The sequence below is a fragment of the Triturus cristatus genome, chromosome 2_2 (genome assembly GCF_964204655.1).
Source record: "Triturus cristatus chromosome 2_2, aTriCri1.1, whole genome shotgun sequence".
NCBI lineage: Eukaryota > Metazoa > Chordata > Amphibia > Caudata > Salamandridae > Triturus > Triturus cristatus.
In genome coordinates this window covers 21,917,533-21,943,605 of record NC_140582.1, presented here as the reverse complement: position 1 = coordinate 21,943,605, position 26,073 = coordinate 21,917,533, and the positions used below count along the sequence as shown (strand labels likewise).

General features: G+C 44.9%; 1 protein-coding gene across 2 annotated transcripts in view; it reads right to left on the bottom strand.

Annotated features, from left to right (window-relative positions):
• The window catches only part of FRAS1 (Fraser extracellular matrix complex subunit 1), a 1,553,355-nt gene that overhangs the window by 351,997 nt on the left and 1,175,285 nt on the right, over positions 1-26,073 (bottom strand). For both annotated transcript variants that reach the window (XM_085640947.1, XM_085640945.1), the window contains exons 22-23: positions 22,913-23,072; positions 8,222-8,338 (exon numbers count right to left, since the gene is read on the bottom strand). In XM_085640947.1, the coding sequence (XP_085497073.1) occupies positions 8,222-8,338; positions 22,913-23,072 (277 nt within the window). The remainder of the gene's footprint in view (positions 1-8,221; positions 8,339-22,912; positions 23,073-26,073) is intronic.

Sequence of the window (26,073 nt, the reverse complement as noted above, 5' to 3'; positions counted from 1 at the left end):
CATGTTTCAAGGAAGATACAGACCGCAAGAGGAGTCAAACAAGGCTGCTTGTTGGCCCCACTCCTTTTTAACCTCTTTATCTCGGACCTATCTCACTCACTTGACAACGTTAACTCCCACCCCCCTCAAATAGATAGAACCTGTACCAGCAATCTGCCATACGCTGATGACCTTGTGCTACTAAGTCACACAAGGGTCGGGTTACAGAGGCTACTCGATCAGCTGCTCCCCTACACAACAAATAACTCCCTTGAATTAAATTTGTCAAAAACAATCACCTTTGGGAAGTGGGAGCAGCAGAGAGGCGGGTGGTTCTTCAACAGCAAAAACATTGAAACAGTATCCTATTACAAATACTTGGGGATTTTTCTGGATTCAGAGGTTCCTTTTTAAAGCAGAAAGAAGTGGTAGGGGCTAAAGCCCTGTCACTCGAGGTTGCCTTAGTGAAACTGGCCAAACAGCTACTCGGCCCAAGCCTAACTCCACTGTTAACGGTAATGAAGGCAAAGATCACTAATTCCCTATCATACGGGCATGAGATCACGTTGGGGGCAATCAGTATTACATTGAACAAATTAACTACCAAAATCTTCAAACGAGCATGGCGCTTGCCAAGATCCTCATCGCCAGCCCAAGTCAGGCTTGAACTCGGCCTATTAAAGAACCATGGCATCGAGGCCGGCGCGTTCATCAAGCTCTGTAACAGATTGCGCAACTCTCTGGAAGGTAGCCCGGAGGCAAGACTCTGAAACGAAATATTGACCAGCCAAAAACATTGGCGCCATTTGGAACATTCCCTGCAGTTACATCGGGGTCAAGGAATACTGGGGAATAAACCCATTGCAGACAGCGTTAAAATCTGTCATCAAGAGAAGTGTCTGGTCTTTTCATTCTGACAGGGCAAAACTGTCTAGAAGGAAACGGGCATTGGCGGTTATTTCTGACTTCAAACCGGGGGTCGAATCACCTTATCTATCAAGCACGTATGCACTTTTATGGAAGCTAAAGTTTATGGAACTGAGGATGGGCAAATGGCCTTTTTTAAAGCACTTACCCAAATGGCGGCGCCCTAGAGTTAATACCGAATGTAGGGAGTGCGGCTACCATTCAGAAGAAATGGAGCACGGTCTGTGCATGTCCCGCATTGCTTAATGACAAAAGGACCCTGCTGCTGGACGAATGGAACAAACTTGGAGTTCGAACATGCCAACAGGCTATAATAGCTGCCATGAACCCAGAAAACACGATGCTGAACATTCGGTTCACTAAATTTGTTACCAGAGCGGCCAAAACACTTGGGAAAAACAGGGCCGTAAATCCCTTTGCCTCTGGCTGCACTGCCAAGCTGCCCTTTGATCAATTTACAAACCCTTGATCATCTGGTGTTGTTTATCCGAACATTGTTTTTTCCCTAACCGTAATTGCTCACAGCTCTCATTTTAAAACCCCTTTGAAGATTTATGTCTGGCTGTTCTTTTCTAGATTTTAAAAACGATGCTACGATCCTCTGACATCTATGGTTTTGGACATCAACGGCAATTGATCAATTCGGGACATTTTACCGTAACCCATTTTTTAGCTAGATTATTATACTTATTTAGTACCAACATGATGTCTTTTAAACTTTCTGTATACATGAAATGAAAGTTTTTTTAAATTGTTATGGTTTTAAGTAATCAAACAAAGATCAATTCAATTGAATTGCATATGCACTTTGTTTTGACTTGCAGTATGGTTGCAGAGAGAAATGCAATACTCTGCAAATACCGTACAAAGACTTGAATGGGCTTTTCAGTAAAATACCAGGTAAGTTACTTTTTAGATTACTTTTATTACACAGAGTAGTTTACCTGGATACTACTCTGGGACATTTCATGTAAACAGCTAAGTCAAATCCTTTTTGTTATATAATACAATTTCAAAGAATTTCTTTAGGTTATCAAACTCCTCACCTAAAACTTTTCCAAGAAAAACAGTCAATGTTATCCTATGGAGGAAAACAGTGTAATTGGTTTAAAGGTAAGTACTTGGTAGTGGGAGTTGAGGTTCTGTGGGTAGACTCAGGGGTCCCCCAGGGTAAGGGATGCACTCTTGTTACACCCTCAGCGGCACTAGGGAGACCGTGTGCAGAGTGCTGAGGCCCAAAGTTATCCAATGGGGGAAAGGGGGCCACCGGTTGGTGGATGCTGACGAACAGGCCACTTGGTTGTGGGAGCAAAGCTCCTAGACTTTAGCTCAGAGCAAATGGGGAAACAAAGTAGCACCAAACGTGCACCCTCTGCAGCACTAGGACGGCCGGGTGCAGGGTGCTGTTTCGACGTCGGGCGCCCTGTTGTTTGCAATGGGGAACCTCCTGTTTGCAAGGGCACTGCAGACTTGGGGACGAAGGTCTTCTGGGTGTGACCACTACTTCGAAAGGCAAGTTGGGGGTTGGTTAGGCACCGTCGGTTTGCCACCCAAGGCCATGGGGCGTCGGGTGCAGGGGTGTCTTTTAGGGTCGGATCTTCTTACCAGCACCTGGTTGCGGTTGGGGGAGCCTTCCAGATTAAGGCTGCAGGCGTCGGCTTGAGGCAGTTCAGGGGTTGCCGGATCTTGGGTTAGGATCATCGGGGGGACCTCCTCGTGATGTTTGCCCACTTGAGCACAGGCCATGGACGGCGGGTGCAGAGTGGTATGGATTCGCAGTGTTGGGCCAGAGGTTGCAGATGAACAAATCTGGTGTTCACGGGAGATACAGTCTTTGTAGTTGAAGGCAGGTAGGTCCTCCGGGGTTTTCGAGCTTGCTGGCTGCAGGACACACCGAGATTTTCCAGGAGCAGGTTCAAGGTGGAGACAGACCGGTAGGGCTGGAGCCAAGTCAGTGGGCGTCTTCCTCTCGTTAGCTTCGGCACGGCTGTTCGGTCCTTCTTTTCTTGTAGTTGGTTCTTGTCTGAGGAAGCAAGGTACAGGGGTGCCTCTAAATACTAGATTTAGGGGCGTTACAGGTAGGTAAAAAGGTCGGGACCAATGGGTCCCTTCCCTGGGGTGGGTACACCCCCTATTATGCCACCCTCCAGTGGGAGGGGGGCATAAGCCTTTCCCTGGTTGGCTGGGTCCCCCCCATTTCGAGATGGCGGGGACTGAGAGTTGTGCTTCACCTTGCCTCCCCCACCTGAGGGGTGGAGTTGGCAGAGGTGGGCACACCTCTCTTCCTCACTTGTTTCTCCCGCCGGTTCTCCTGCCCAAAGTGGGGGTCAGAACCAGTGGGGACCAGTTGCTGAAAGCAGCAAGTGGCCTGGGGAAGCTCATAAAGGTGGCAAGCCTTTGAAGCATCCCCTTTGTGAACCCTGCCCATCCTGGGGGAGGTGGCTTGGCACCTCGTCCCAGGATGTGCATTGTTTCAGGCCCCAGAGAGCAGAAGGCTCTCGACGCCGGGATCCAGAAACATGGCTGGTGGTGGCAGCTGAAAGGATTGATTGATTTTATTATACAGTTAATTAAAACCGTAACATACAAACATCATATTAATACTTAATAAAATTTAGGGATTAAAAATTGTATACACATTATAAAATCTAGCAGTACAAAATAAATGTCAATTCCAAAAACAGCTTATCCGGTTGATGGCAATATATCGCAATTAGCCGTTTAGTCCATAGAAAAGTGTATAGTATGGAAGGCAATAACAAAACTGTCCCAATGCTTGTTACTGATAATTATCAAAGTTCATTTGTACAATAGAAATCGAACTTGTCAGTTTCTTAATACTGGGCATTGTGCAGTGCAGTTAAAATAATATTAACAAACTTCCCAGCCCTTGCTAGAACGTGGGCTGAATCATTACTGAAGCACAGATCCGATGCTTCCCTGCAATGTCTCAGTAACTTTTCCCGATAGACTGGGACCAGTAAACGTGGACGATCATTAACAAGATGAGGGCAACAGCATAGCAGGTGTAACAAAGACTCATGTGGATAATTGCAGAGCCTACATGTTAGCTGACCATTCCTCCGAGCCCACAGCGGGTTAAAATCATGAATTGGAAGGGCTAGCAGCCTCATGTAAATAATGTTATTGCGAGTCTGTGATTGGAGAGAGTAATTAAAGTATGGTTGCGGTTTCCCCTTGATATACGAGGCATCCAGAGCTGTAAAGAGCAGCTTTTTGGAAAGCCGAGCGGTGTCTCTCTCGAATGATACTAGAGTGATTTGGCTTTTTATTGTTTTCTTCCACGTTGACAGGGGAATAATTGGGTTACAAAGGTTTATGATTTCAATCTTCAGTGTAGTAATGGCCAAGTACAGCTGTTTGTACCAAGGAGATAGTTTGTCGGTAAACACTGATTGCAATTGTTCTTTCATAGATTGAGCTGGTGCACGCAGAGTGCAGATGTATAATTTTGTTAAGTCGCCTAGACAATAAAGATCTGCACTTGCCAGGCCCAGCTCGAGTCTCAGCCTGGCCCTCCTTGCATGCTGGGGAACCGAAAATAATTTCTTATAGGCCATTATTTGATAGTTCACTAAAAATGAATCCGTTTTGCCAGGAAAAGCCAGGTGGCCATTAGACACTGCCGGGAGCAGTTTGGAGTGTCAGACCCTTAGAATTGGCTCGGCTGTGGGGCTGTGCAATTGCCGATTCAAGTGCCTCAGACTATGTATAACCCCTGCTCCCTTGGGCCGAAGATGTTTGAGGTGAGCTACTTGATTTGCTCTTTCATTGAACCAAACTCCTAGATAGTTATAGCTAGTGCAAGTCGCTATATGTAGACCACCTGTTCGCCAAGACAGGATTTTCTTTTTTGATATTTCCCAAAAATCATGACTTTTGTCTCATTCATCAGAAGATTATTTTTTATATTGTATGTATTAAGGGCGGTGAGCGCTCTTTCTAGACTTTTTTTTGTGTGATCCATAATGATAATGTCGTCAGCGTATTGCATGATCTGTAGTCATGCGCCGCCCAGTTTTGGAGCAACTAAGGTTGCACCTGCCAATGCTTTAGGCAAATCGGCAGTATAAAGATTAAAAAGTAATAGGGCTAATACGCAGCCTTGTTTTAGACTATTTTTTGTTGCAATTTTTGCTGATACTGTTGTAGCACTGGTTTTAATCCTCACCCAAGTTTTCTGATGCAGTGACATCAGTGCAGAGAGAAGTGTGGAAGGTATCCCCCAGGAGTTTAACTTGTTCCATAACATCCCTCGATCAACTCTATCAAATGCTGCATTAAAGTCCACAAAACAGCAGAATATAGGTAGATGATTGGCCAAAGTAGGTCTCCAGGACAGGTAGGACAGTGCTATTATATTATCTGTCATGGAGCAGCCTGATCTAAAGCCTGACTGAGTACGGGGAAGGATGCTGTTTTCTGTAGCCCAGTTTTCAAGTTCTGCCAGCAGGACACGGGCGTAGGCCTTGGCTTCAATGTCCAATAACGCTATTAACCTATAGTTAGCCGGATTTCAACGATTGCCCTTTTTGTAAAGTGGATGTAATATTGAGCCCTGCCAGGTAGATGGAATTGTAGCTGTAAGAAAGGCTTGTTTAAAGGGCGGTGTAAAAAGTTCTGTCCAAAAGGATCGATTTGATTCAAAAACTGTAGCGGGTATTCCATTTGGCCCTGGCGTGCCATCGTTCCTCATACGACTAATGATCTTGATCACTTCGGCTTCAGAAATGCTTGGACCCTGAATGTTTTCATGGTTTGGTGCTTGGGGCGAATGGAGGGTTGACGGCTCCCTTGTCCCACTGCTGTAAAGCTGATAGATGTGATTCACCCAGACATTCTCTGGTACCCCATTCTCCTTGGACAGGCCATTATTACTGACTCGATTAATATATTTCCAGAATGGAGCTGGGTTTTTTTCCTTAAGAAGAGAGAACATTTTGAGCCAGGCATCCTCTATTCGTTTGGTACGTTGCTCCCATGCGCGTTTCTTGTGGACAGCTCGAAGCGATCCAATTGCAGCACCCTGCAATGCTTTTTCCCCTCTTTGTCTTGCATTTGGGGGATTTTGACGCTTCCATTTGCTTTCCGACGTTCTCTTATTTATGTACTGGTTTAGATTGTTTGACCCCTCTTTTTGTTGAGCGTCCAATTTTCCCCCCAGCGCCCGATGCAGGTCCATCAGGAGGATGAGCCAATAATCTAAGAGGGTTTGTGAGCCAAAAGAGGTTTTTAGTAGTTCATTTTTAGCTGTCCATGCGGACAATTTTGTGCAGAGATTGATGGTCCATTTTATCCTGCGGGGGACTTTATCACATTCTTCGCCCGTAGATTCGCCTACAGGTATGAACTTGCAAGATGCAGCAGTGCAAAGATAAAAAGACGCTCTAAGGGGCGTATGGTTACTCTCTACTCGATTGTCAATATTAAAATCATTCAGATGTAAGGCTAATGTACCACCGATTAATAAATAATCAATTGTGGAGATATTCCTGTATGTTGGAAGCGGGGCCCATGTCTGATCCTTTCCTTTCTTGAGATTATAAGCGGATGATATAGCACAGGCGTCAAATAAGGCTTGTAGTGCAGCGACCTCTTTAGGTTGTTTATTTTCCTTTCCTGTTTTGTCGAGCGATCTATTATCAAAGTCCCCAGCTATAAGTGGATTATGATAAGGATATTTGATGAGAAGATCTCCAATGATGGCTGCCTGATCATCGAGTGCTTGGTTTCTCTGATGCAAGACTGGGTTGACATAGCAGTTAAATAATAGCGATCGAAGCGGTTTATAGTGATTTTTTTATTACATTAATGAGTAATACTTGGATTACAGGCGAGGGGGGTGCAAGTGTGATTACTTGCAACCTTCGGGAATGTTTGATGTAAACAGAGAGAACACCCATTGGCCGCCCAAAGATGTTATGTTTTAAAGCCGGGACATGCATTTCAAAGTACCCGGAAAGAGTTGTGGTAGACGTTGCCCATGTCTCCTGGAGACAGATTATATCACTGCGTTTAAGATAATCTAGGGCAGAGTTATTTTTAATCAATTTCTGAAGGCCAGCCACATTCCATGAAATGATCGTTCAGTAAGTAATTATTTTGCTTGTTCAATGGATAGTCTATACTGCCTCTAAGGGACTTAAAGGTGCCGTCTGGCAGGTTGATGGCCACTTTCGGCCTGATGTCCAAATTGGTTATTAATGTCCTGTTTGCCAGTGAAAACTCTTCTCCGATTAGTGGAGCAGGTGATTCTCAGAGGTTCATGATGGAACAGAGTACCGGTGAGATTATTACCTGGACGGATGCCATCAGCACATTTTAAGATCGAGTAGGTCAATGTATTTAAAGATTTGTTGTCTAAAACATGAGGGCATCTGTCTTGAGGTAAGTGCCTGATCACAATGCCCCAATCTGCCAATTGATTGGCTTCGCACAGCATTGCCGTCTGGTGTGCCTGTTGGTATAGCCCGACCACTGAAAGTAGCCACTCAGCCTGGACACTAGTGGTAGGTCGTCTTTCAGGGGGCATCTCTAAGATGCCCTCTGCATGCATTTTTCAATAAATCCCACACTAGCATCAGTGTGGGTTTAATGTGCTGAGAAATTTGATACCAAACTTCTCCGTTTTCAGTGTAGCCATTTTGGTGCTGTGGAGCTCATAATGACAAACTCCCAGCACCATATACTCTTAATGGCAGCACTGCAATTACAATGTCTAAGAATGGACTTAGACACTGTAGGAGTACAGGGCTCATGCACCTGTACCCTCACCACTGGTATAGGGCGCCCAGCTAGAGGGGTGACTGATCTATGCCAGGGCAGTGGGTTGTAGGCATTGCACACAGGGATGTGTGCCATGTCAACTCTTCACTTTGTTCTTCACCAAGACACGCAGCCAGCAAAGGCAGTGTGTGTGTGTGTGTGTGTGTGTGTGTGTGTATATATAAAGGTACAGGGCCTCTAACGGTGGCTCAATAAGTGCTGCAGCCCCTAGAGGCCTTCCCTGGTCACAGTGCCCTGGGTACCTGTGGTACCATTAATCAGGGGCTGACCTGTGGCCAGAGATGCCAATTGGGTTTGGGTTAGTTTTGGGGAAAGAACACAGGCCCTAGGAACCTGATTGCCAGGGACCCAGGGCACATCAAGTGAAAAGTGCATCAGTAGTCTTGAAAAAAGTGTGTGTGGGGGGGGGTTACTGCAACAGAAACCCAGCTTCTCACAGTGCCTAGGGATATTCTAAAGATCCGGAATCTGCAATTAGAAGTATTAATTAGAAAAGGTATTTGCTCACCGTTCTGGGGCATGGGCTGTGCAGGCCAAGGGCTTATCTCCTGGGTCAATCCATGGTTGTGTGGGCTGCACTGTACACGGGATCAAGTAGATGGTGTATTCTCCAGAGTAGTCCTTCCTAAAAAAGTAAATACATGTTTTTTGCTTGATTACAGCTGTAGTGTTACCTTCCTTGAGTTGAAACACATACCCCAGACACCTCATGACTTGAGGACCCAGAGATCACTTATGAAAAACAAGCAACACACATGTGGGTGTTCTAGAAAGAGGGGGACAAGACTCAGCTGCATATAGATTTGTTTCTACAGTTATTTAGGGTTGTATGTCAGAATACTGTAGTAAGAAACAGCACCCAACATAACTATTGTACATGTCAAAGTGTGAAATCCCGGTATTGTATAGAATGCCTAGGTAATGTATAGAATGCCTGATGGTTTTTGGCAAACTATGAAATATAAGTTTTTTGTGAAAACGTTACATACTTTTCCTAGTCATTCTATACAATTCCTAGGCATTATACAGAATGACCAGTACCATTTACGCAAAGTGTTAAAAGGGCACAAGATGAGATTCCTAGGCATTATACAGAATGACCAGTACCATTTACGCAAAGTGTTAAAAGGGCACAAGATGAGAAGCCTTTATTAATTAATACACATTTGAAGCTGAAAGAACAAAACTACGAAATAAAGCACAGGATATTCTTCCCGGAAAACAATGAAAGCAGAACTGAGATTGAAGTACTTGTTACAATAAGGAAGGCCGGAGTAACACGTGGAATTGTACTCACTTTTATTCTTCACACAAAAACACCTTCTATTTTGGCACTTTGATCTTGTAAATACATTTCACGACTTAAAGAAGAATTTGAACAGAATATTGTTACCGGTGAAACACAAAGCAGAACTGGCATGACCTACAGAATGCGAACAGAATATTCTTACCGGTAAAACACAAAGCAGAACTGGCATGACCTACTTGTTGCAGCAGGTAGAGTGACATTTTTAATTGCACTTAATTTTCTTTTTCACACAAAGGCACCTCATATTTTGGCATTTCGTCTTGCACATACACCTGACGAATCCTTGCCCGCTTCCTGTGGACTGAGAAGTAGCTGCAGATCGGAGAGGTATTTCGTGGTCAGGAACGTCTTCAATTCTCATTAAGTTCTTTGGACATACGGTGAATTGTGATCTGGCGTAGAGTTGCTTCAAGATTCCTTGTGCAGTTCCAATCCGGTAAAAGCCATCTTCCGTCACGTTCATAACAACTGCCAAGAGAGTGCGTGAGTCACACCGCCCTTTGTCGACGTCGGGAATCAGTACTCGCACAGTGGCACCCAAAGGCACAGGAGGAATTTTTTTGTCAGAATCCCTTTTCATTTTTTTGGCCTGAATCTCAAGGTTCGATTTCGATTCCATTTTACTTTGGATAGCTTTCTCAATATTGAAGCAAACATTGCACAAAATGCTAACCCCATAACCTTCTACTTCATCGCCGTCATCGTCTTTAGGAGAATGTCCACAGATGGCATGAACGTTTCGGCCACACTTTCGACATGTATGAGCACCGCTGGTTTCTTTTAAGCAGACGCAACAGATAGCGGAAGAAGAAGGATTTTCGGTAACCACGGAAATGGAAGGCTCTTCGATAACCATGGCTTCATCACTGTTTTGGTTTCCTCCATCATGGATTGCATTCTCAGCTATGTCTTCTGCAGGGAGCTGTGCCTCTTGCATTGATTCATCTCGTCTTTCTTCCTGCTGTTGTGTTGTTTGTACGCTCTCTATTATTTTTTCGAGCACTTCCACGTCGAGAGATCTACTCTAGCTTTGCAGCCGAACAGAGCTTCGTATGGTGACCTCTTAATCCCAGAATGAAAAGCTCTGTTCTTCATAAGTTGGACGAACCGCAATCCCTCACTCCAGCCGCTAGTTTTTTCATCTTGCATCCAAGCACACAGCATATTTTCAATGTCCTGATTAGCTCTTTCGACGCTCCCCTGACTTTGTGAGTGGCGCGGCTTACCATGGACGATCTTCAAGGTGGGCCAATACTCCTTTAGGCTGCTTACCACATTGTTTGCAAATTCCCTGCCGTTATCTGACTGTAGAATCGTTGGAGCACCAAGCAACGTAAATATGTCGACGAGCTTGTAGGCTACTTCTTCCGCTCTCTTTGATTTCAGAGCCGTGAGAACTACAAACTTAGTGAGATGATCTTGGTACACCATTATAAACTTGTACTCTCTGTCAGGATGGGACTAAAAATCGATGAGATCGACCTGACAACGGGAGTTGAATTCAGAAAAAAACATTGGCTTGACCACAATACCTTTTGAACACCTTTTTGCTTCTTCTGGCAAGGCTCACAAAGGTGAATGTACAGCTCAATATCATGATGGGTAATGTTCTTATACTTGGGTGAAAGTTCTTTCAACATCCTGTCCCGTCCTCCATGACCAATAGCCAAATGGGCCTTATGGAGTACGTCAAATAACTCGGAGTCCGCGACGTAAAACCAATAGTTTCTTGGTTTTCACAAACCATAAAGCATATAAAACACATTTCATAATAAAAACATTTTCAGTTCATAAAAGTCTACTTGGTTCTTTTTATGGCATCGTGCCTTCAGTTTTTGCCCACTTTTGAAAGTAAGCTTTCTACTACTATCATAAATGTTATCCCCCTGCATATTAAAATGTTTGAAGCGACACCCATCCAACTTGTTGCCGCCTGTCTGCAGGTGCGGATTTTTAAATCATTAAAAGCTGTTCTCAGCATCTTCCTTCTTTCTAATTTTACTATTTCACAGACACACAGTATATGGCTCAAAGTTTCGCTATGATAACCACATAAACGACATGCCTTTGCTTGATCCTTGTTTTTCCAGGAGGGTACTAAGTCTAATGTGCAATGATCTCCAAATCTGTATGCCATGAACCTCCTTTTTAAGGACAATCGGAAGTGAGCTGCTAGGTAGGGTTGAGGTCTTAGCCGTGTATAAGAGTTTATTATGACCCAAGCATGGCGGCGTCTCGCTAATTCCCTTTTGTCCTCCACGAAAGATAATGCTTTTGCTTTGTTATTGCAAGCTATTTTAAATGTGGCCTTTTCCAACTTGCTGTTCCAAAGCCCCTCAAGCTCTAATTCTTCAAGAACTATCCTCAATTGGTCCCCCCACGAGTTTGGGATTCTTTGCTCTAGTTGTTGCTTTACTTCCAACCAGCATAAAAAATTCAAAGTTCCCAGTTCTGCTGCTCTGAGTTTCCAGCATAAGTTTACCATGGTTGCCTTCCTTTGGAATACTTGATTCTGTAGTCCGAATTCCAAACGGATTTGTGCTGGAGAGGAACCTTTAAAGAGATTAAATACCGTTTTGTAAACCTTGGTTTGTAGATTATTTAAGATGTTACTTTCTTGGCCATGCCAGGTTTCCAGGCCGTAGGACATGGTCAGTAGCAGTTGGGCTGCCATAATTTTTAAAAGATGCCCATATGAAGGGCTTTCCAGTTTCTTATATAATTGTTTATAAGCGAATATTAAGGATTGAGCTTTTGCTGTAATCTCCTTTTTCTGCTCCACCATTGACAGATTTCTTGCCATTTGATGCCCAAGTATTTATAAGATCTTGTCTCTTCTATTTGAGAGTTCTTAGCGAACCATTTATAGTTTCCTTGTCTTGGGCCCGCTAGTCTCACCACCTTGGTTTTTGATTTATTCAATTCCAAACCTTGAGCGTCCAAGTAATCTATTAGTTTATTTATTGCCCTTTGTAGCCCAATCGAAGTCTGGCTTACCAAGACAATGTCGTCTGCATACTGTAAGTATTGAACCGGCTCCTTTGCCAGATTTGGTGGGTGTCCGTTTATTTGTTCTAAGTGGCGATTCAAATCAGCTAGATATAAATTAAATAAACCTGGAGAAAGGACACAGCCCTGTTTTAATCCATTTGTAATGTTTATTTTTTAAGAGACTCTTTGTCCGTCCCCTAATTTTACAGTGGCCCATGTTTCACTGTATAAGGATTGTATTGCTTGTATCAGTAGTTGTGGCAGTCCCCATGCTTCAGTTTCTCCCACAAGCGGTCCCGCGGCACTCTATCGAAAGCCGCTTTCAGATCTATATAGCAAGCCACTAATACTCCCCTTTTCCTTTCAGCCTTTTCCGTCAGAATTGTCAAGGCTGTTAGATTAGTAATGATGCCCATTCCCCGTCTGAAGCCTGTTTGGAATTTAGGGATAATGTTGTTTTCCTCTATCCACTCTTGTAGATGTTCCAAGATGCATGAAGCATAGAGTTTGGCCTCTACGTCGATCAGGGCGATCAACCTGTAATTCCCGGGTTGTGTTCTAATACCGCTCTTGTAAATTGGGTGGAACAGGTTACCGCTCCAGGATTTCGGGATCTTGTTGTTACGGAACACGTGGTTAAAAAGAGGTGTTGGGTATTTTGCCCAAACTTCCGGGTCTCGTTTGAACAGGGCATTTGGTAGCCCGTTTGGACCTGCTGCTCCTTTCGCTTTCAGATTTTTTATCAGTGTTTTTATGCGTTTATCAGTTGTCAAAATTTGGTCATCTCCTTCCCAGCTAAACTGATTTTTACCATTTTCAATATTAATGCTGGTTACCATGGTGTTAGGTACTTTTTCCTTTACTTTCGGTGACCTTACTGCATCCACCTTTTCTAATCCCAGTTTGGGGTTATACAATTTATCGATGTGTTCTAGCCAAATATTTTCGCTGATTCCGATGGTATTTTGCTTTCCGTGACCTTTCATTAATTTGTTGATTATACCCCAGAATTCTTTACTATTTGGAAGTTTGCTTGCCCACAGCAGATCCTCCCATAACTTTTCTCTGTATTTTCTTTTTTCCACTCTGCATTCCATCTTGTAGTCTTTTCTTAATTTTTGGATCTTTCCGCTATCTTTTTTTATTCCCATTTTAATTGCTTGCGCGTTTTGTCTTACCTCTTTGGCGATATTTCTTTTTTTGTTTCTCATCTGTGTTGTACACCATGGCTCTTTAATAAACCCGTAATTACCTGTGGATACTATTTTTGCTTGGAAATTGTCCAGCAGTAATTCACATAGTTCCTCCCAGTTACTTGGTGTGTGAACTGCTAACTCCTCAGCATTCTTTATGTGTTCGTTCACCATATCCATAATCTCATCCATGATGGCTCCTCTCCATTTAAGCTTCCTTAAGTTATATATTTCAGGCCACACAACTAATGAAGCTACAGACTCCTTAAGTTTAATATTTAAGTCTAGGACTGTCTCTTGAGGGAAATGATCACTCTCTGGTCGTATTAAGATACAGAACTTGTCTACCCGGGACATTAGCTCTTTGCTGATTATCGTGTAATCTATAATTGATTGTTTTTTTCCACAGGAAAAGGTGATACCGGCTGGTTGATCTCCCTTCGTGTTTCCATTTAGGATGACCATGCCTAATTTTTCCAGCTTGTTTCGAATCTTTTGATTGTTGTTCTTGTTCTTATTCGTCTTTTCTCCTGTCAGATTGTGATTAAAATCCCCTGATATTATCATCTCATGATATTGATGTGTAACTTGAAGTGTTTTTATTAGGTTTATTAGGGTAGACAATTTCTCTTCTTTTTTGTCCTTATTTGGATGAATATAGATATTTAGGATTATTAGTTTGTCTCCAACTCTTTCTCCTTGTACCGGAACATTTTCTTCTACTTTTATTATTTGGATCCAGTTTTCTCCGGAATCCATTCCCTCCCATTTCCAGTCAATTTCCGTTGCCATGTATGTAGACAGACCCCCTCTTGGATGCCCATACTTGGATGTTTTTTCCGCCATTATATGGAATTCTTCGTATCCTGCCAAGTGCTTTGGTGAAGTGTTCCATGTTTCTTGTAACAGGATAACTTTAAAATTACTTAAATAGGTAAGCGTTTCTTGATCTTGTTGCATTTCGTTAAAACCATGAACGTTCCAAGAGCAGATCGTGAACTTTTTCTCCTTTTGATTTACTGCCTTATTGTTTTGTGCCCCCCTTACCGAGGTGTTATCATCAGGAACGATGTAAATTCAAAGTGTAGGGTAGCCAAGACCATTCGTGGATTCCATCTGACTGGATGGTTGTTTGTCTGTCCATAGCGATTTGCACTCCGGTTCCCCTGCGTGTTTCTTGATTTGGTGATGTACTTCTGGCTCCTTTTAGGACCATTGAAGACTTTCCCTTTATGTTTTGCAACCCGGAAACCTCATCATTTATTAGCGGGTATGGATATTTTATTAACGGTGGATAAGATATGATTATGCTCCAAGTTGCGAAGATCTCCCTAGTGGCGAAGATCCGTTCCGTTGTCTCAATCGACGCCCATGTAGTTCTACTAACTTCCAAATCCATCTCCATGTTAACTTGCACGAATTCTAGTGCCAATAGATCAGATGATGGAATATCCCTTAATTTCGGAATTTCTCTAAAAAGTCTCATTATGTTACCCCTATTTAGGATATCGTTTTTTCCCTTTGCTTGATATTCCGGCTTAAAGATTAATTTACAGCCTGTTATTTCTGGATTTGGTTGGGGTTCTTGATTTCCTTTTAGTTCCCTATTTTCCCTTATCCTTTCCCCCGCCTTAGTGTTGATCATGAGCTCGATTGTGGGCCGTCCTTTTGAACTTAAATTCGACGTTTTATCTACCTCTCCGCTTTGCCTTCTATTTTCCTCCTTTGTTTTGAACATTTTGGCTGTACTGATCTGTCCCAATTGTTGGTTCTCCGCTAATATTTTATATGTCCGGCCATTTTTATCCAGGGTGATAGATAGCTGGATGTCAGAACTTGACGCTCCTTCAATGTTCATCCCAATACTATTTTCCCTTTTTAGCGTGGTTGTTTTGTCTTTGTTAGTTATCCATTTGATTTTTTCTTCCTGGTGCTTGATTTTTAAGCCATCATCGTTTTTCGCTTCAGGTACCGTTTTTTGAGACATGTCTTCTGTTACCTGTGGTTGTTTTGTTTGTTTGTTTCCTCCTCTATGTGCGTTTGTGTTTTTACTTTTTCAACGGTATACCACTCTTTTATTGCTTTCCTCTCTGCAGATTCTGGTGCACTCAGATCGCTTTTCGTGGATTTATTATGGTCCCTCATATTGTCCAATATGGTTGATTCATCGATGGTTTGCTGTATTGTAGGGCCAGTGGCTGCTTGTTCTTGTACACTGATATTAGCGTTTTGTGAAAAGATGGCATAATTTTGTTTTTCTCCCTGCTTAGTTTATGAATTGACATTTTTCCTGGCTTTTCGTGCTCGTTTGCGTTGTCTTTTGGTTTGATTTCACTATGCTGTACATTATTCCGCGATCTGGTGGTTGGGTCCGGATTCGTAGTCTTTCTTTTGTTTTTGTTTTTTTGTAGCCCAGGTGGGCGTCGACGTCCCACCATTTGGTGTACCTCTTGTGACGTTGTCGTGCTTCTTGCGGAAGTCCCACCTTGGTGCGCCATCTTCGGGTTCTTTTTTCCCTCTTTCTCTGTATTTTTTTTTTTTTTTTTTAACCCTAGGCGTTCTAGTAATTTCCATTTCAATATTTCTCTCAGTATCTCCTTGTTCTTTTATTGTTTGTCCTTCCACCTTCTTCTCCTGCCTCATCTTTCTGGCGGAGGTGGGTGGGTTCGCTAGTGAATCCAGAAAGATCTTCGAACTGCAAAACTACACCGACAGGTAAGAAACTATGTTTTGCAGCGTGAATCTTTCTGGATTCACTATGCTGTGCATAGATTTTGTAGCGGTTTGTTATCTTTGTGGCGGCTGGGTGGAAGATGAGCGTTGGTCGTTGAATATATGTTGAAGCACCTTTTGTCCTACTTGTGCTTCCTTGTTCATCTGTATGTCCACGCAGTAGTGCTTAGTGAACGTGTGCACTGAAGCCCAAGTTGCCGCCAGGCATATGTCTTGAATGGGCATGTTTGCCAGAAAGGCAATTGTTGCCCCTTTTTTCTTTGTGGAGTGTGCTTGTGCCCCCTCCGATAGTTCTTGTCCTGCCTGATTGTGGCAGAATTGCATCGTTAGTGCGATCCATATGCGATGGTGCCCTTAGTCACTGGTCTACCCAGGAAGCTGGTTGCGAATGACACAAAAAACTGCTTTGTTTTCCTGTGCTCCTTTGTTCTTTCGATGTAGTGCATAACCGCCCTTCTAGCGTCTAGAGTGTGTGGTGCCCTTTCAGCGCCTGTTGTTGGGTTTTGAAAGAAACTTGGTATTTGAATTGTCTGGTTCATATGGAATGCGGACACCACCTTTGGCATGAAGTGTGGGTCCGTCCTCATGACGACTCGGTCCTTGTGAATTTGGATGTAGGGCTCCTGTAGTGTTAGCGCTTGCAGTTCGCTTACTCTGCGAAGCGAGGTTATTGCCACCAGAAAGGCTGTTTTCATTGTCAGCATTTGTAGAGAGGCCTTGTGTATGGGCTCAAAGGGCGCCTTCATAAGTTCTGTAAGGACTACGTTGAGGTTCCATGCTGGTGGCGGCATTCCTTTAGGTGGCGCTAATATTTTTGTCCCTTCGAGGAATCTCTTTACTACCCAAGAGGTAAAGAAACTTTCCCCCGTCTCACATCGTGTGTAAGCTACGATCGCCGCTAGGTGGACTCTTAGCGACGACGAGCATAGATTAGCCTTTAGTAGGTGTGTGAGGTATCTAAGAACCGTTGATTCCCTGGTCATTTTATTTTGCATCTTATTTCTGCTGCACCATATTGTAAACCTTTTCCATTTATCCCCATAGCATTTCCGTGTTGTTGGCCTCCTTGCCTCCCGTAGCACTCGCATGGTGCTTTTAGGTAGCTTAAGGTGTGCGAACTCTAAGTCCTCAGGAGCCAAGCCGCTAGGCTGAGGCTCTCCGTTCTGCATGGTGAGTAAGTCTTTTATTCTTGCGAATTTGTGTGGGGGCCCCTGCGCTATTTCCACTATTTGAGAGTACCATGTCTGTCTTGCCCACTGTGGTGCCACTAGGATCAGCGTCATGTTGCTGGTCCTGCATTTGTTGAGTACCCTGTGTATCAGTGGTATTGGTGGAAAAGCGTAGGCAAATGTTTTTGACCAGCTTATCCATAGGGCATTCCCCTGGGATTGTTTTTCTGGTTTTCTGGATGCGAAGTTTTGGCATTTTACATTCTGGTGTGTTGCAAATAGATCTATTGTCGGTGTTCCCCACCTTCTGAATAGTTTTTGCGTTTCCTGCCCATTGAGCTCCCACTCGTGGGATGCTGAAGTCTGCCTGCTGCGCCAGTCTGCTTCCACATTGTCCTTTCCTGGTAGGTGTATGGCCAGCAGGTCTATTTTGAGTGGGATGGCCCATTTCCAGATCTCCTGGGCCAGGTTGGATAGGGGAAACGATTGTGTTCCTCCCTGCTTGTTGATGTAGAACATTGCTGTGGTGTTGTCCGTTTGTATCAACACTTTCTGATTGTACAGCTTCCTCTGGAAGGTCTTCAGGGCTAGCAGTACGGTTTTCAATTCCAGGTAGTTGATGTGTTTGACTGCATCCGCTGGAGTCCACAGACCCCTCACTCTGAGCTTGTGTGCTCCCCATCCTATCTGGGATGCGTCTGTGGTGATGGTCACAGTTGGGCTTGGAGGTGTCAAGGGCTTCCCTATAGTTATGTTGTCCCTGTTCCACCATGTTATCTCTTCTTGCACAGCGTGCGTTACAACCACTAGATCCTCCCAACTTCCGTTTGCTTGTGACCATTGCTGTTGCAGCCATTCTTGGAATGGTCTCATGTGTAGGCATACATTGGGGACTAGGTGAATGCATGACGCCATCATACCCATGATCTTGCTCGCTGTTCTCACTGTCAGAGCTCGCCCCTTCTGGTAGAGACGCGTCTCCTTCAGCAGGGCTATTGTTCTCCTGTCGCTGGGTATGACCGTTTTGTCTATGGTGTTGATCTGTGCCCCCAGGAAGATCTTCACCTGTTCTGGTTCCATTGATGACTTCCCCCAGTGTATCGAGAACCCCAGGTTTATTAGTGTTCTTGTCACCCGCTCTGCGTGTTCCTCGCACTTGTCGCGAGTACTTGCTTTGATTAGCCAGTCGTCTAGGTAAGGATACACATGAATCCCTTCCCTCCGTAGGTACGCTGCTACTGCTGCAAGGCATTTTGTGAAAACCCTTGGGGCGGACTTTAGACCGAATGCCAGGGTTGTGAATTGGTAATGATCCTGGTTGATGTTGAACCTTAACAGGTTTTTGTGGCGCCTGTTCATCGGAATGTGCAGGTAGGCATCTTTGAGATCCACGGTGGACATGAAGTCTCCGCCTCGTATTTGAGGTAGCACTTCTTGTAGCGATGTCATTTTGGAATTTTTGCGTGTTTATGAATTTGTTCAGGAATCGTAGATCCAGGATGGGTCTTAGTGTTTCGTCCACCTTTGGGACCAGGAAGTAGTTTGAGTACACTCCCTTGTTCTTTTCTCTGCATGGCACTGGTTCTATGGCTTCCTTTTGGAGTAGTTGTAGCGTCTCTTCTCTGAGTTGAGCAAGCTCTTGACCAGAGCGTTGTCTTCTCTTTGGTTTCTTGTTTGGAGGTCTTTTTTCCAACTCTATGCAGTATCCGTACTGTATGACGTTGAGTATTCATTTGTCTGAGGTTATTTTTTGCCATTGTTGAAGGTAATGTCCCAGTCTTCCGCCTACTGGTGTTGCATGCTCGTAGGCGTTTGGTTTGTGTACCCCCCTTACTGTGCTTACTTTGTGCTTCACCCCTCGGGGTATACTGAGGGTGAGCATTTTCTTCCGTGCGAAGTCACTTTGATGAGGGTTGGTCTCCCCCTCTTCTTATCTGGCCACGTCCGTTTCCCCTACCGCGAAAGGACTGGCCTCGAGGCTGGTACTGCCAGTTTTGCTTCTGCTGTCCCTGCTGGCCGTGGCTTTCACCCTGCTGTCCTTGCTGGAATGTCTGGTGTGACGTTTCCGGCTGGTTTCCTCCCCTTCCGTAGGGTCTCCGAGCTGGAGTGCCTCTTCTCATCCCTCTGAATTGCAGGGCCCCCTTGGACCTTGCCGTCTCGTTTTCTTTCTTCAGTTGGGTGAGTTTTTCGTCCACCGGAGCACCGAACAGCGTCTCACCGTTGAAAGGGGTGTTCAGTATGTTGTTCTGGACCTCTTGCTTGAATCCTGAAATTCTGAGCCAGGCCTGCCTCCTTTCAGTGATTCCTATAGCCATCAGCCTGCTCGATGTCTCTGCACCGTCCAATGCTGTCTTAATGCATGAGTTTGCAATATTCTTCCCTTCCTCCACCAGATGGGAAGCTCTTTGCTGGTATTGCTCTGGGAGATGTTTGATTAGGTCTCCCATCTCGTCCCAGTGCTGGTACTGGTGCCTGTTCAGTAGGGCATTGGAGTTCGCCATGCGCCAGTGCATTGCCGCATTTCTCTCAACCTTTCTCCCGGTGAGGTCCATCCTTCTGCTCTCCTTGTCGGGAGGCAGCCCTGAGGTTGCCGGTACATTGGCCCTTTTCCTGGCCGTGGACTTAATGATGGAGTCAGCTGTGACTGATCCTTTGATATATGGCGGGTCCTGTGAGGAGTGCTTGTATTTCTTCTATGTTCTGGGAGTGATGGATCTGCAAGTTCCTGGGTCCTTGAACGCCTCCTTCCCTTGGTTCATTATGCTTTGGAGCATGGGGAGGAACTGGCTCCTAGTCTGGATGGGGAGCAGTGTTTCAAATAGAAAATCTGTTTCTGCTTCTCCTCGTCCAATTTCACGCCAAAAGCTGCTGCAGCGCTCTTGACGACCATGTTGTATGCCCCAATGTCGTCTGGCGGCGAAGGATAGGTCTCCACGGGATCTTCGGGATTTTCGGCGTCGATGTCCTGCCATTCCAGCTCATGTGTCGTCGACGGCGCCAAACCATAAATCGACTGCTGCTCCTCTTCCTCATCTTCTCCCTCATAGTAGGGGTCTTCTTCCTCTTCTTCAGGATCTCTCGACTGCTCTTCGGCGTCGAACTCTTCCTGTTCTTCGATCTCGACGACATCCGTCAACGGTTTCGTTGGGATTTTGAATTTTTTCATTTTCTCATCGAACTCCTTCTTCCTCTGAAGGATGCTCTCCATCTCCGCCTCGAGCCTTCTCTTTTTCTTCTCCATTTCGGAGGCATGTTCGGCGTCAAGCGCTGATCTCATCGACGGAGCTTGCGTCGACGCGGCCTTGTCCTTTTTCGCCGAACGCCCCACCTCGTGGGCCTGCTTCGACGAACTCTGTTTCTCGGCGGCCTTCGGCACCTGGGAGTCCTTCTCGAAGGATCCGCTGGGCCTTTCGTCCTTGGATCCACTCGCTGTCATCGAAATTTTCGGCGCCGGTGTTCCTTTCGAGGACTTTGACTCTGTTTTTCGAGAGTCACTCTCAGATTTCGGGGCCCTTTCGGGGGTTTCGTACTCGACGTGTCTCCTACCTTGTCAGGCGTTTTCTTATCGGTCTCTGCGACCGTGAAGACATCAGGTCCCTCATTGATGTTGTCTTCATCAACGGTGGAGAGGCCCAGTTCATACAGCGACGGGGCCTTACCCATGCCTTCCATGTTGAAGTTGGCTCTCCTCTGCCTTTCTCTCACCCGGAGTGTCTTCGGCGTGAAGGCGGAACAGGCGTTGCAGTCCTTGCTCTCATGGTCGATCGGCAGGCAAAGGTTGCAGACCGGATGTTGGTCCTTCTGCGCGTATTTGTGGTGGCAGTTACGGCAGAATTTAAAGGGTGTCTTGTCCATTGCGCTCAGTCTCTGAGTGCACATTTTCCGATGGGCGTAGAAGATTTTGAGGATCTGCTCCTTCTTCGTCGTCCCGGCTGTATGCTCTTCCTCTCTGTAGTCTTCTATAAATTCTCCTTCGATAAAACTCGTGTATTTTTCTTCTTCCTTCACTAAAACTCTGGAGCTTCTCGATGACGATCCAGACCCAACGGCGGAAAAAAGAATCTGAAGATGGCGCACCAAGGTGGGACTTCTGCAGGAAGCACGACGACGTCACGAGAGGTACACCAAATGGTGGGACGTCGACGCCCACCTGGGCTACAAAAAATAAAATATAAAAAAAGAAAGACTACGAATCCGGACCCAACCACCAGATCGCGGAATAATGCACAGCATAGTGAATCCAGAAAGATTCACGCTGCAAAACTGCATAGCACTCGTACCTTCTTTAACAGGATAGATCAACTTAGTCGTATTCTCGACCATCATTACGTCATAGTGTTTCACCAGCCAATAGACCAGTGGTTCCTTCTTAATGGTCGTCTTAGCCTTTTTCACATCGTCCACTAACTTTTGGTAACTGGTTTCGGTTAGGAAAACACCGTTTTTATCAGCATTGGCTCTTAATTGAGATAATTCATCGCAGAACCGTCGTTGCATGTCAGCATGGCGTGATTCCTGTCTTGGCACTACACTCCCTTCCAACATGGTGATACAAGAACCATGGGAAAAGATGACGGCAGAGCGTCTGTGGAACCTCAGCCGGATGCTATACACGACCTCTGACCCTGCTTGCAGGCAGGTCGCTCCCCACACCACCGCACGGCTGCCACCTGCACTTTGCCTGGTTACTTGTACTGTCTCTGCCCCTCGCTTGCTGATAACTTATGCTGTCTCTGCCCCTCGCTTGCTGATAACTTGTGCTGTCTCTGGGATTAGGTCTATTATATACTTTGACGGCAGACAATCCGGAAAAGTATACAATGCCTAGGCAATGTATAAAATATCAATCATTTCATACTTTGACGTTCGATTTTCAGGCATTCTATACATTACCTAGCCATTCTATAGAATGCCGGATTTCACACATTGCCGGGCGGGAATAAAATGGCGGGATTAGGCGTATTAAATACTTTGCCGGCAGACAATCCGGCAAAGTATACAATGCCTAGGCATTGTATAAAATATCAATCATTTCATACTTTGACATTCGATTTTCAGGCATTGTCAGGCATTCTATAGAATGCGGTATTTCACACTTTGACTGTAACATATACAAAAACTTTATACCATTGGGCGTAGATTTTCCATTATAAACTCCAATAGGGTAAAATTGTAAAGGATATTTAGGAGAGGATATATGTTAGATGCTAATTCTTTCAATGATATTCTGGTACCTCGTCCATGATTTAGTCATGTTATAAGATGGCAATGAATGATTGCCTCAAAGAGTTCATGTGAGATCTTGATGAAGATCAGGTTTTTAACACTGTGGAAAACTTGGAGGTAGAAAAATTTCAGTCAGACAGAAAGAGCCAATCTGAGCTATAGTTTAACACTTTTCTTTTTGCTAAAGCAGCTTCATTGCTATATTAGAACCTTTTCCTAAACACACAAAATATCTCCATAAAAAATATACACCACACTATCTTTTATGGGGATCTCACAACAAGCAACAAATGTATTTCCATTGCATTAAGCACGACCCAATTTTTTGGGTGCGCAGTGGAGGAAAAAAAATCATAATTTGCACAGGCTTGGGTTTTGTTACTGATCAGAAATGTCCAGAATAGATGCCTCATTTGTAACACCAAAAGCTACTACTTTCAAGAATCTATAGCACTAATTTAATCAATCTAACAATATAAACCCACTTCATGTCGTTTTGTCAAATCAAAGTTGTGCATAGAGAGAAAAGGTAGGTTCTGATGGTCTGTGAAGTCATCTTGTACAACTGCACTCCTCACCTGCTGTAAGAGCTGGTTGCCCTCCAGAGCTGATATGGGGAGTCGAAGGTCTGGGCGCTCCACAAAGGCTGCAAATCAAACTCAATACCACCAAGGTGCTCTGGAGCTATTATATGGGATTTTACATCAGGCAGCGTATGGTGCTCCATCACAAACTGTCCTGTGCAGAGGGAAGTCACAAAAAATGTGTGTAACCTTAGAAATGCATCTGTCCGAATACATAACGTCTGGGTAGTTCTTGCAAACAAGCTGAAAGCGCTGCTTGTGATCTTCTGTTCCAAAGAAGAAGGTTCTAAGCCACAAGCATGCTCATTATGTTTAATAACCGTTATTAGAAAGGAAAATGTTATTTACCTGTAACTATTGGTTTATAGCTTGTAGTGCTGTGGAATTACATACTTTGTACACGCCTGTCATTTAGTGTTGGAAGTTGTAAAAGTTTTGGTTACGAGATGACCCCCAGATCCTTACCCCAAACTCACAGCGTACCAGCACAAAGACTCCCCCTCAGATTGGTCTTCCCAAAAACATGAGTGAAAATAAGTGGAGAGAGGTGAAGGAGGGCAGTACATGTCAACAGGTGTACTGATAAAGAATTAATAATGTACGTGTAGTTAACATGAAAACATCTAAAACAAGCTGGCATGCAGGGAGGTTGCATGTTAATCTACAGCACTGTAGGCTATAAAGACAAAGTTACTTACCAGCAGTAATGATCTTTCTGGTGGATACTCTACCTACAGATTCCTCACCAGTATTACAACCCCAGGGGTCAGACTGGATCTGGAACCTTAAAAGCTTTGAGGTCGCGAGTAGAGAAAGCTGGACTTGGTCGGCACTGGAAGTGACGTCAGATGACACCACCGAGCCCACATAGCACCTGCCCTGGAGTACCGAAGTTGGTTACCCTATGTTTTGTTTTTTAAGCATTCGAGGCGTGAGGGTAGAATGACATCAGTGAAAACTTTTCGCAGTACCAAAAGAATGCATTAGGGGATCTTAATAATTGGTGCACGGAAATCATCCATCAAACAGGGAAGTGGATTGGTCCATGAGGAATTTGAAGGTAGAGTATTCACCACAAGGAAAGTGTTGCTTACCCTCTAACCAGCTGTTTGTGCCATGTAGTGCTGTAGATTTACAAGCTGTGCATACTCCTACCATCTAGTTTGGGCCCGGATGTGTGTGTAAGTTGTTTTTCTTTTTTTAAAAAGTCTTCTCGAGTCACGAGGTAATGTGAATCCACCTCTTGGTGATAATGCATATGGTCTAGCTCCATTGTTAGATTGCTTTCTACACAGTGGGCAAGAATGGAGTTGAAGCAAAGGACAAACCAATCTTTAGGAACTTAAAAGAAAGGTTCTTCCAGTGTCAAAACCTGGAGTTCACTGACACGTCCGAATGATGTGAAAGCAACAAGAAAAGCCACCTTCCAAGAAAGGATTTGAAGGGGGCATTAATGAAGCGGCTCGAATGGAGGACCCATAAGTCTTGTAAGTACAATATTGAGATTCCACACTGAGGCTGGGGGAGACCAATGGAGGAATGACCCTTTTGAGGCCCTCCATAAAGCTTTGATGACAGGAATCCTAAAGAGGGAAATGTGTGCCTATTTTGCAGATAAGCAGTCACAGCAGCTAAGTGGCACCGAGTAGAGGTGAAGGGTAGTCCACGGGTTTCTAAGTGTAGTAGATAGCAGACAACTTCCTGGACGCAAGCTTCTAAGGGGTCAATGTGCTTTGAAATACAGCAACAAACAAACCTTTTCCATTTGTCAGGGTAGCAGGCATGAGTAGTAGTCCTGTGTGCCTCTTTTAGAATATTCATGCATTTGGGAGGTAGGGTGAGGTAACCGAACTCTAAGGCTTAAGGCAACAGATCCCAAGTTTGAAGGTCGTGGGGTCGGGGTACCTGATTTCTCCATGGTTCAGCATGAGAAGGTCTGGCCTGTTGGGAGAGCCTTTCATGCTGAACCACCAAGAGCTCGAAGAGAGTGGTGAACAAGGGCTGTCTGGTCCAGGTGGAAGCCACTAGACTAGAATGGGGGTGAGAGAGGTTTGCTGAAGCCTTCAAACCACAAATGGAAGAAGAGGCGGAAAAGTATAGGCAAATATCCCAGACCAGTTCATCCATAGTGCACTGCCCATAAGACTGTGCATGTGGGAATCTGGAGGCAAAGTTTGGGCACTCTCCGCTGTGGCAAAGAGGCCCACATCAGAAACCCCCATCGCTGGAAGTAAGGGAGGAGGACTCACCAGTGGAGTTCCCACTCGTGGACTTGCTGCTGCATCCTGCTGAGAAGCTCTACAAAGTCCTTGTCCACCCCAAAAGGTACTCTGCCAGCAGATGGTGGAGAGCCCACCTGCAAATGGCCTGGGCTAGTTAAGAAAGCGGAGGAGAGTGATTACCTCTCTGTTTCTGTAGACAATGCATGGCTGTCACATTGTCCAGCCAGATGAGGATTACCTTGCCCGCAAGGTGGAGGAGGGATGCCTTCAGTGCTAGATGGACAGAAAGGCCGCCCTTGCAACAAATTGTTCTTGTTCCACCACTGCAGAGATCTATGGATTCGGCAGCTGATCAACACTAGATCTGTCTGAGACCCTTGATGCGTTAAACATATCAACGGGCACATGCTTAATATGGCATGAGGAACTATGGCAATGCATGAGGGTCCGCATGACCATACGAATTGTGACCTGTTGATCTGGCTGAAAAAGAGGGAACAACTGTGAGAAATTTCCCTCTTTCTGCATGGTTGCCTCCACCTTTTGCTGAATTGCGGATGGGCTTTGACTGAGTGTGCCCTGGGCTCCTGCTAATCAGGTACCCAGGGCCTATGATCTTTCCCTAAAACAGCATTGAAGCCTTAACCCAATTGGCACCTCTGGCCACAGGTCAGCCCCTGGGAAATGGTACCACAGGTACCCAGGGCACTCTGAGCAGAGAAGGCCTCTAAGGGCTGCAGCACTTATGGTGCCACCCTTAGAGGTCCTGTACCCTTACACTCACACACTGCCTTTGCAGGCTGCGTGTTTTGGTGCAGAACAAAGTGAAGAGTCGACATGGCAAACATCTCTATGTGCCATGCCTACAAGCCACAGCCCTGACATAGATCAGTCACCCCTCTAGCTGGGTGCACTATACCAGTGGTGAAGGTA